At 37.5% G+C, this 12397-nt stretch overlaps 1 protein-coding gene across 1 annotated transcript in view; it reads left to right on the top strand.

The window, feature by feature from the left end:
- Nucleotides 1–7450: 7450 nt before the first annotated feature.
- The window catches only part of LOC129104247 (aryl hydrocarbon receptor-like), a 35399-nt gene continuing 30452 nt past the window's right edge, over nucleotides 7451–12397 (top strand). Inside the window, exons 1-2 of the mRNA XM_054614824.1 lie at nucleotides 7451–7491; nucleotides 11214–11401. Of these exons, the coding sequence (XP_054470799.1) occupies nucleotides 7451–7491; nucleotides 11214–11401 (229 nt within the window). The remainder of the gene's footprint in view (nucleotides 7492–11213; nucleotides 11402–12397) is intronic.

Below are 12397 nucleotides of genomic sequence, written 5' to 3'. Positions count from 1 at the left end.
TTTAGAAATACCTTTTTAGTACAATGCATAAAACTGGTAAAATATTAAAGAAGAAATCCTAAAAGTCTTAGTGCACAGATGTAATCTGGCCTCCTCTCCTGTGTCCTTTGCTTATTTTTGCTTATTTTTCATTTCTTCCCAGTTCTCAGAGGCTAAAAGGACAGCCTATAAAAAATTGGCCTTTTATTTTGAAATTGAATATGGACATGTTATGACTGTAGCCACTTTGAAAACTAAAAAACAGGAGCCAAATGTTTTATTCACAGCTGTGTGGATGTTTTTTTGCTAACATGTGCCTTGCCATATTGCTGTTTGTTTATTTTCGTAAAAGAAAAAAAACACAGTGTCATTGTAATTTACTTATATTTAGCCAAGTAGTTATAGTATCTATATCATAATATATGTTGAACAAATAACCAGCCTTTGTCTACTGTTAAACGCTTTTTCATAAATACGTGTGCAATGATTAAAACTGTTTGACTCATTTGTTTAGAAACAATTATGTTAAAGGAAACTTTTTTTTTTTTTTTTTTTGAATGAGTTTTGAACAATATAACCATGTGCACACATATACAAACATACACATTGTACCCACTCCAACTTCACTGGGACCAAGAGCACACTCACAGAGAAAGAACAACGACATTAGGCAAATTACCAAAGAATAAAGTGTAAACGTATAATATAGATATAAAAGTAAATAGATAAATAAAACAAAATACAGTAAGTGACAGCTTTGTCCACCAGGGGGCTCACTCTCCCCTCCTTTTTTGTGTGTTAACAAACAATAATAATTTAAACAGGCATTTAATTTAAATTGGAAAAACATAATCAACTTCTTCTCTGTATTGAGTGACAGCAGGTTGAATTCAGCAGGGATTCCATTTAAAAATCTATATTTTATAAGTTTGAAGTTAATTTCATTCGAATTTAGCTGAGAATATTGTTTATAATTGCATAGAAAATACATAGTTTGAGATTTTTGACATCTTTTTAATATTTCTTTTCAGTTTTTTATTTACATTATTTAAATTACTTTCATGAATTTGTCTATTTTTTTTATGCAATGTCTTCTATTGAAGCTGTTTCATTTGACTCTACGTTTAGCACAACAAAGTGAAAGAAAAGTGCAGAAAATCAAAATAATTATGCTTTTTCTTCAGGCTAAGTATCAGAAAATGCCCCCAACATCATTCTGTTAAAGGTACCTAATGTGAAGGATCCTTCATTGGCTTTTATTTCCTTGAAGAACTGAAAACGTATGTATTTAAAACGACTTTATGGCTGAGATATATCAGCCGTTCAATCCGAAGTGAGAGAACAGAAAGATAAATATTTGTGGCTTTTGTACTAATTGATTCTACATGTAGTTTTTATTTTGTTACTGAGTAAGATGTAAAAATGCTCTTATCTACTGCCAAAAACAACTTGCCAAAGTTATTAGTTTGTATTTTCTTTAAAGCTGTAAAATAACCGGCCCTGTTTTTCTTCCTCGGGGGCCAAAAGCCACATTTCAACTGATGACTTACAAAGCCACAAACCACATTCATGTTTCAGTCATTTATATTGTTTTCCACTGCAAAGGCACATTCTAATGTTTGAGGACAAAGAGCCAAGAGGCTAATGTAATATAATATACAATATTATTGGGGAATATTGGTTTCATTTGAATTGTTCCAGTGTCTTAAACGTACGATAATGAGGAACTGAGCAGCCGGACGGCCACGTTTTAATATCGCTAAACATATTCTAAAGCATTGCTTCTCCAGAGAGAAGACACACAGTACCCTACCTGTACATTGTTTGGGTCCCATGCTATTATTGATATTAACTAGAACCTTTTTTAGTACAATGCTGGATTGGTCGGGTGGAACGGCCCGTCTGCCTAAGTCACTGCGTCTCTGGAGAAGGAGAAGCTACCGACCAGTCAGACCTGCTGGACCAAACGCCACCAAACTGCCCCAGGGAGGAGAGGGAGGAGACTCGAGATGGAAGCTAAGCTAACCCAGCCAGGACCTGAGGCTACTCCACTGCCCAGCCTCCTGAGAGCAGGACTCCAGTGGGGAGAGAGGAGATGGACTCTGTGTTTACATCATGATGCTTGGTGTTCAAACACAGTCAAAGTCGATGGACAATGTTTTTCCTCATGTTGAATCTTTTATGCAAACATGCCGGCCATGTTATCTTCCAAGATGATTGATTTTGTTGCTGCTGTTTACACATCTTATGATGCAAATTCAAAAATGGACAACAGGAATAGTAGTTTTGTTTTGTTTGTTTTCCGTGTTACAAATGGGCTAAAACTAAATTGCGTTGTGCATCCTAGTGTTGCATAATGACAATAAATGATCCTTCAATCCCTTAAAAAAATAAAAAAATAGCCACCGCCCCATTGATGTTTGTTGTCCCCATGGCAACTAACAACAATCTTTATTAATAGTCAAATGAAAACAAGTCAATGTCTGTTCTATTCCTATTCTATTTCTGTGTTCTAAGAGCCATCTTGGAGCGTTACATTGAATAATGCCTGGAAAAGACAGCTGTGTTGTTGGCTAAATATGTTCCCAAGTGGAATGGGTACAACATGGAAGAAATACTGTCTAACCTCTCCATCCCCACAAGCTGGACGAGCTCCCTGCAGTCTGAATGGACTGGACGGCTCCCCTGCAGGCCGACAGCACGACCTTGACTGGCAGACGGACTGAAAAAGAACCACAGCTCTCTTTCTTCCTCGCTCTCTTGGGCTCGGAGCATGAAAAACACATTTACAGCTGTGGTGGCGTCGGTCCCTTGGGACACACAAGTGTCTAAACAAACACACAACCCCCCCCCACACACACACACACACTTCAGCTCCTGGAGGCCTGAAGGGCAAGTGCCTACAGATTTCTGCAGTGGTGTGCACATACGCATAAACCTAAGATATACACACAGTCAATTCAAAGTCAAAGGAAACGTATGTATGACAGCTTACCATAAATAAGTGCTTTACTGAATGTCTTTGTGTGCAGTAGGGTTGGAGCCTCACATCAGTAACTTACATGCAGTGATGTCATTGTCGCAAATAATCGTTTGGATTTGCTGAAAAAAGGAAACCATATTTTGCCCCTTTTTTTCTGGAGAGCTGTAGAGATGTTTGTGATGCTTCTTGTGCAAAGAAATCCCAAACAGTATTTCATTTGAATGAGCATAATATGTGTTATGCGTTTATAATTTTGCTACTTAAACGTGTAAGTCATCTGCATAGTCATAGTGTTTTCATAGTGGTGTCATTCACGTTGATGGGAGGTGGACTCTGTGTTTACATCATGATGCTTAGTGCTCAAACACAGTCAGAGTTGTTTGACAATGTTTTTCCTCATGTTGAATTTTTAATGTTATGATGTCGGCCATGTTATCTGCCAAGAAAATAGTTTTTGTTGCTGCTGTTTACGTTCCTTATAGATTAGGAATGCACTACTGTTTCTGTTTTGGTCATGTGTTATGTTAGAGGTGGGCTACAACTGCATTTCGTTGTGCATCCCTGTGTTGCTTTATGATAATAAAACACAAACAAACTACAGGCACGGGAGAAATTAAAGGAAAATGTGAATAAAAAGGGTGGAGAAACATAACAAATACAGATGCTTTTGTTCACCAGGGCTCACTGGTTTTACAGATAAGGGCTTATCCTCTGGGGAACATGAACGTGCTGAGAACATTTTACAATTTAAATTATAGGTATCAAATTTACCTCTAATCTAAAGTTGACATTTTATTTAAAGGATGCAACAGAACAAAAGGCATTTAGTGTCTTAAATGAAAGAGTTAATCCTCTGGGAACCTTGAATATCTTAAACCAAATTTCATTTAAGACATAGAATCAATATATCTTGCTCTGGACAAAGGTCTTTGAGGGACTAAATACCGGACCAACATGACAATCACTGGACCAGAAGTCATTGTCCTTTATCTACAAAATAGAAAAGTACAAATCATCCTGAAGAGGAGGATACGTCTGCTGCTTTACAAATGAAATATAAAAGAGTCTGCTGTAATGCAACCCGTCAGCATGCTGGCCTAGTTTTCTTTCTCCATGATCTGTGGGGGTTTCGAGCGCCCTGAGGGGGTCTGATGTGGTCATGTGACTAAATGTATGGGCCTACATGTATTTCCATAGAATGAACAACTCGACATATATGTTTTTGTCTGCTGTCAAAACACAATTGTGTTCAACCTCCGCAGCTGTTTTCACACAATCTGACAAGATAAGACTGGAGTCCAAGTCTCCCCGAGGCAAATTATCTCAATTATTCATATTTCATTTATTCTGTAAAGTGTTCAATTATATATCCTGTAAAATTATCTCCAATGGATCAGGTTTGAATGCTGTTTTCAGTGCCTTCTCCTCAATGCTAGAGATTTCTTTGATTGATATGGTTGGCCATATTAAATCACAATACAATCTATACTGACTGAAATATGTCTGTAACATGAGTATGTTTGTATCAAACGTTGGTATTAATCACATTCTTTATTCGTTTCTTATCAAATAAATGATATATTTAATATGTCCTGGTTTAAATCATTAAACATTTTAACTTTAGACAACATTCTACTTTTATATCAAACAGAAATCCTCGTTTTGCAGTCAAAAATTATTGTTTTTAAAGGAAGAAAAAAAGAGTATTTGATATAAGAAATTATCCTTTTTTATCTCAAGCATGATTTGGTGTTTGTGTTTGATTGACAGCAGGCTGAGCCAACGAAAAAGGAAACAAACGATTGCTGCAATTTACAAACCTCAAAAACATATTCCCAGTTTTGTACATCCTCGATTCCTTTCCTCGCCTCCTCTCCTCGTGTCTTTGTCCCGCCCTCAGGAGAGAGGAGTCGAGGCAACGAGCATTCACCAATGAGACGTCCTCAGAGCCGTCACTTTAAAGCGACTTAAATTAAATATGACCTTTGGAACAGTTCCATCAGCTGTCCATTGCTTCGTTTGTGATCACTGTTGGACGACCATGAGGGTTTTCATAATAACTCATTAAATTAATATACGCAGCGTCTCTACGTCACTCCTCCACATTCCAAATATGGTAACTTCTGTTTATTGGCTGCCAATAAACTTCTGTTGTCTGGCAAAAGAAAACACATGGCGATGACTGTATTCCAAGATGGCGACGGCTAAATCACTGCTTCAAAACATCAGTCCATAAACCAACGGGTGACGCCACAAAGACTACATCCACTTCTCCATCCAGTCTATGGTCACGCCTCTTCCGTACGTCACAGGTGCTGAAAAAGGCTTCTACAAAGGTAGCACCTGTGGTTCCTCGCTTACAGCTCCTCTCGCACCTCCTCACTCCTTGAGATGCGTTTTAGGGATTTGGACGTCGTTCATGATGGAGCGCTGAGATCAGTTTTCCGGGTCACAAACCGGAGGAGGATCGAGGAACGAGGTGACAAAGAGGCACGCAATCAAGAAATGAGAAAGGCAGTGTGTTGTTAGAAAAACAAACACAATACTGACTCACCTAAATGGAATGGTGCCATAATTGAATTGTGTTATTAATTACACTTGTGTTTACCCTGCAGTTGATGTCCAAATAGCTGCTTGGAAAATGGCAAACTGTTGAGTCAGGCCCAACATCTAAACAGAGCAGAAGGACACGAGCAGCTACGCTAACATGCTGGTTAATGAGCTGCAGCTGAGCAGCTCATTAACACTGACGATGACTCTGTTCCATCATGTGATAGCCACGGCAGCGAGCACAATGAGACCAATAAAACGTCTTTAACGTTTTCCTGTGATGTTAAAATGACTTTGACATCAAATCAATGGTATCCTTTTTTAATTTACATGATTAACGGGATCTTGTCAAGAAGAAATGAAGTATTTCCTGAAGACGTGGTGGCCACCTGGAGCATGCAAGTCTGATATTCTCTCTCTTTTAGCTCTGTTTTTGGTCTCCACCACCTCCATGAGGGGAAACATCTGTCTCTTCAGCTGCTAGATGCTTCACCATGTCCACCAGCTAGCTGCTTACAGTGTCTCTGAGCCTTCCTCGTAGCACTTATTGCATTCGTATTAGTTGTTGCACTTACTGTATTCGTATCAGTTGTTGCACTTATTGTATTTGTATTTGTTTACTGCACTTATCCTATTCGTAGTAGTTTGTAGCACTTATTGTATTCGTATTAGTCTGTTGCAATTATTGTTTTCGTAGTAATTTGCCTCTGCACTATACTTTTGCTCTGGTTTATGCTTTAAGATGCTTGTTTAAGAAAGGAGATGCACTTATGACTTCTGGTGACTAGTAGTTCTCTTGAATACCTATGTTGAATACACTTCCTGTAAGTCGCTTTGGATAAAAGCGTCTGCTAAATGCCTGTAATGTAATGTAATGTAATGTATTTAGTGTTGAGCAGTTGGTGTAAAGTGATGATTTGGAGTTTTGTTTTTTTAATCTGAAAACTGCTGACGGCTGAAGAGCGATGATAGAGAACCAAAACAGTAAAGTCATGTGACACAAAGCTAGGAAGAGCTGCTGATTCAGGCCACACTGCTGCAGAATGTTTGCATTATTATTATAAAATAAATATCAATCCCAGTCCCTTGTTATGACATCTTCTATTGCAGATCAATGCTCCTGTGTTGGGGGGGTTTCTTCTTCCTGCAGGTAAACACCAGAAGAAGTGAATCAGCTCCATTATTTAAAGTCTAACCCCTGACCCACATTCAGCATAAACCTCCATCTCCTCAATCTGAGCTCTGATTGGACGCTGGGACCCTTTCGTGAACGCGCCTTCGTGGACGCGCTTAGGCCGTGTTTCCAGGAGACTCTCCCTCGTGCCCGCGCCTCGCCTCCTGTACACTCTCACAGAAAAGCTTCAAAGCTCGTCCCCGCCTCAGAAATCGGGCGTGCCCGCCAGTGGAATGCGCGTACTTGCTGCCCCCCCCTCATCCTTTGCAGCTCATGCACTAATTGGAGTGCAGCACTGATAGATTATCACAAAAATGGAAATACTTGAAGGTTTCTGCGCGTTTCTTTGAAGATATCTGTGTTTATATGAATATGATGAGGATGAGGATGAGGAGGACTCTCACATGATTTCATCCTTTTCTTTCATTTCTTCATGAGGAGGAAAACTCAACAACTTCATCATCTCAGAGCCGACGGGAGAGCAACTCTTTCCTTATTTTTGATTCTATTCTTCTCTGTTTTTTCTTTTATTTCTGCATAAATAATGCATAAATAATACCCTTAAATAAGACGAGGTCCTATTCTATCCAACTTATTTCGTTTGGCTTTCTTTTTTAATTGTTTTATCTGATATATATATATATATATATATGCATTTTTATTGTTTTTAAAGCATGTGTTGGGGGTCTTGATCTGGAGGATTACAGCAGGGTTTTGTGAAGGATCCATCGGAGGCTTATTTATATAAGAAGAGGAGAAGAGTCATGTATGCAGGACGCAAGAGGAGAAAACCAGTCCAGAGAGCGTGAGTTCCCTTATTCATCTTATTGTTTTATTATATTTAAATTAAATTCACTGCAAAATATTGGATGTAAAAGTATATGAACCCGACCCCAGAGAACCTGGATGGGTTCTGCTGTTCTAAATGCATTTACAGAACATTTAAAGAAAACTTCATCTTTAATTCAACATATTCAAGATTTCGTTTTCTCCTGAACACAAATACATGTTGAATGCATCTGCTAGGTGATTATATGTGTTTGTCTTCTATTAAGAGTGTAAATAATAAGCTGGAGGTTTTCTTTCTTTTCTTTAATGCGGATTATTATTACAGGCCTGAGACTGACTGCGGCCTGCTTTTAACCTTCAACACTTCTCTCTGAGGTTTTATTTTATTTATAGAGTTATTGCAAATATACTCCTGCAAATAACTTAAAGAACATATTTTTTGTTCTATTGCATTATTATGTTTTAGTCACTGGGCCATTTTGCTGTCAAAACGCCCTTCAGGTTGTTTTCATCGGTTTAGGATGTGTAATGATTGGTCGTTTCTTAATAAAAACATTTATTTGTTAAGCCTAATATGTTAGAAATCATAATATGGAAAAAAACAGTATTTATTTTGACATTTTCTAAGGCTTTGACTGTAAATCCCAAACGTCTTCGTAAACATTGACATAAACATTTGATTAAATCCTCAGCAGGGATGATGAGATCATCCACATTAATAATAAACAACTTGACTTTATTATAAAGTCTGAGCAGCTGCTGGAAAAGCTTCAAACTGGAGGACAAGATTGACCTGCTGTTTAAAATGAATCCAATAAACTCCATTCTGGTTTTGATCTTCTGATGAAGTCTTTTTTTTTTTTTTTTTACCATAAATAAATCATATCCTGCCAGTGAAACATGTAACAGGCAGTGAGACTGTTTACATTTAATATGCTTTAATCTGGGAGAAATTTGATGTCAGAAACTCATGACAAGGCCTTACACACACACACACACACACACACACACACACACACACACACACACACACACACACACACACACTGGTTGATGTTTTCCCAAATCTGAAGAATTATTGCTTTTCTGCACTTATTATGTTTTACATCAGGGTTTATGTTATTGTTCCATAACACATTAAAATAACAATGATCCCTTATTAATAGACTATAGTGAAAATTCGTCATCTCAACTTTTGAGATCTTCATACTATGAAAACAAATTGACCAAGGTTTGACTTTTCTGAATTTTGAATGGATGAAATAAGAATAACTTTGTACCCTGGCTTATTATGATATAATTGGTATGATTTCATGACATCTTATAGACTGGATGCAATGAAAATGTATAAAATCAGTGGATTGATTATGATAAATAACAGTATACATGCACAAACATGCAGGTCAAACACTGACATCATCCCTGACGTACAGTATAAACAGATGTCCATGTGTCAGTGTGCATGAGTTAAAGGAACACATGACCTGCACACTACTGTCAACTCACATTGCTGCCATATTGCTGATGTTTGCGAACAAAAGACAGCAACTACATATAACTTGTTAATATTTTCCGATTCTGTTAAATGCTTTCTTACATTAGTAATGTTTGTGAACAGCAAACAAAATAAAATGCATTTTATTCAATAGAGAAACAGAACATGCTTAAATTATGTGTGAATGTATTTGTTTTTAATATGGCCAAAATTGTGATTTGGCCCTTATTGTCTTTATTAAATGAAGCTATCAACACATTAAGTATCATCCTTTAATAACATTTTATTTATTCTGGTGCATTGTTAATATTTAGGCTGCTGTTATTAACGCCTTTTACACTTTTACGTTGCAACTTGTCATTTATTACTTTTTTATAATAGTCTTTGTGTTGCTGCAAAACCTGATTTTTAAATAACGACTTATCTTATCTTTTAACACAAATTGACTGGGAAGCATCTGCGTGTTCCCATGACGATGAGTAAAAAAAGAGTGTGTTGACTGTGTGAACCAGTGGAGGCCAACCTCTTTGGCTTGTGACCCATTAAAACCATCCATGATTACAAGCTCCCCTCTGTTTATACAGTATGTGAACATTATGTATGAGCTGTTCCACTGAGGAACGTGTTGAAACACTTCGTACAGGCCCGAGGAGGGAAAGCTGTTTACTATTAAAGACAGACAGAAAACGGTAAATCTAAATTTGTGCAGCAGAAATGTGTTTTTTCTTATTATTTTTAATCTTGTCAATTGAAATCCCTGTTAGCACTTATGGCTCCAGTCTCACTTTTTTAACATCGTCCAAAAAATAATTTAAACCATCATGGAGTCAGTGTAAAATGTAGGAAATACATTTTTCCTTTTACTTTGTTATTGTCATATCGTAGTTTCTACATAAAAATACACAATTCAAACGAAATAAATAAAAGACTGTTTTTCTATTGATTGAAAAAATGTGGCATTAGTAGTTTTAATAATATAATATAAGTTGAATATGGATAGCGTTAAGAAGTTAAACAGGTCAGAATCCCTTCTATAATATTTATTTAATAATGGTTTGAAAACCATTTGTTTTCTTCAAACAACTGTATTAATTCAAGTTTTCTCACCAAAAACAGTGATGCTTACTTTCTGTTTGGCCTACAAAAATACAACATCCTTGTAGAACTCTATATGAATTAAGATTCTTCTTCTGCGGTGCCTGTTCCTCCCCATTAAAAAAAATATATTATATTTGTAACTGCACCCCCAAAAATTCAGTATAGTCTACTTAAAATGACGTTCCCATATACAACAAAACTGTACGGTCAATAACGTTTCAAGGGAAATGTATTTTCTCAAGCAACCTTTTTGCTTATGACGCAGGCCTATCACAAATAGCTTTCTAGTCGGAGTAGTGAACTGAGTTTTTTGTGAAGATGGGAGTTTATTTTGAAAATACCCTATGCACGAGCAAGAAATTGACACGTTTGTAGCAAAACACACAAAAAAATGAAGTGTAACTTTTCATTAGATATCATTCAAACCACTGCATGGTTGTTCTAATCATAGTCTGCAGACGTTCACATAGGGAGATATCAGGGTTGGAGTAATGGGTTGTCACAGGACTTTCACTCAGGAGGCCGCTGTTCATGTCCTCTGCAAAACAGTACGTCACTTAAATATCATAACACACATATAGTTACTTAAAGCCAAACCATGATGTTTAAACTTAACCAAATAGTTTTATAGCCTTAACCAAAAATGTGTTTTGTTTTGTTTTGGTTAACAACGTTGACCATGTGTTTAAAACTAAAACCGTAACCATAGAGACAATATTTTTGCCTCTAAACGTATCTGAGAATGCATTTAGCTGTGTGGGAACCAACAAAGAATTATTGCTTTTCTGCACTTATTATGCTTTACATCAGGGTTTATGTTATTGTTCCATAAAACATGAAAATAACAATGATCCCTTATTAATAGACTATAGTGAAAATTCGTCATCTCAACTTTTGAGATCTTCATACTATGAAAACAAATTGACGTTGAAGGTTTGATTTTTCTGAATTTTGAATGGATGAAATAAGAATTTTCAAAGAAATGACTTTTGCGGGAGAAATTGTTGCAAAATTTGTTGTTTTGAAACCAAAATCTTCCTAAAATGAAAGCAAGGAACCCAAAGAGAAACAACAGTTGGTTTGGGGTTCTCTGGGCGAGTTTATTGTGACCTCCTTCTCCATTTTTTTTAAAAAATGTCTGTCAGGGTGAAGCAGGCACCGACTGAAGGGGCCAAGTCCAACCCGTCCAAACGGCATCGAGACCGGTTGAACGGGGAGCTGGAGCGTTTGGCCAGCCTGCTGCCGTTCCCCGAGGAGGTCACCGCCAGTCTGGACAAACTCTCCATCCTCCGCCTGAGTGTCAGCTACCTGCGGGCCAAGAACTTCTTCTCTGGTAAACATACTAAGTCTTTATTGCTCTGCGTATAACAGGAGGTGTTGTTCTGTGTGGTGACGGACCTGGAGTGCTGCTCTTCCATCACATCTAACATCATGCAGTTGAGTCCTTTTACATAAGAGCAGTCACATGGATGCATTGATCGAGTCTGCCTCATAAACCTGTTTCCAATTAGTGGGACAGTTTTGGGAAATCGCCATGAAACTCTGAGAAGATCAATATCAAATTAATGAGCTACTGTATGTGTCCAGCACACAGAGAGAGGTCTGCAATGTGTTTAGCCTAGCTTAGCACAAAGACTGAGAGCAGGGGGAAACTGCTAGCCGCATTTTCTGGTGATCCCACAGTTGTCTTATTTCATCTTAATGAACGTTGTCACAGTTTATGGTTAACAGCAGTGGGAGCTCTTTCTAGAACATAGGACAGATTTGAAGTCCAGTCCCGATGGAGAAAGTCAGTTTAGCCAGAGGTTATGGGTTTTGTTCCAGAAGTAAAAAAACATCTCAAATAAAGCAATGCATGGACATTTAGCCTATAACAGTCAGACTGTAATCAACATTTTGCACAAGCCCAAGATTAATTATTGAGGGTTAAATACAGGCAGTAGCATTTGGTTCTGAAAAGTAAAGACAATGCTGAAGTGCCTTCAACTTGCATTCTCTCCTCTGTCCATCAGGGGGCGACTCCTCTGGTTGTATAGAAGTCTATGAGAAAATGACTCTACTTCTCTCTTGATTTATTCCCTCAGTAAACATTGTAAACATGAGTTTATGGTCTCAATCTCTAGTTTCAAGTCTTCTTCAATACAGCATGATGTTCATTTAGTAAATGATGCTCCATTTAGAGTCAAACAGACCATAAAGCAGGGGATGCTTTAGGGCGGGGCTACACACTGATTGACAGGTTGTTGTCCAGTCTGGGAGTTGTCCGTGTTTTTGACTTACAACTTTAACCCTTTCACAATGTGTTTTCACATCATTTAAGTATAGTCAG

This window comes from Anoplopoma fimbria, chromosome 16 (genome assembly GCF_027596085.1).
Source record: "Anoplopoma fimbria isolate UVic2021 breed Golden Eagle Sablefish chromosome 16, Afim_UVic_2022, whole genome shotgun sequence".
NCBI lineage: Eukaryota > Metazoa > Chordata > Actinopteri > Perciformes > Anoplopomatidae > Anoplopoma > Anoplopoma fimbria.
The sequence above is the reverse complement of the archived record's forward strand: the minus strand, read 5'-3'. Positions and strand labels throughout refer to the sequence as shown.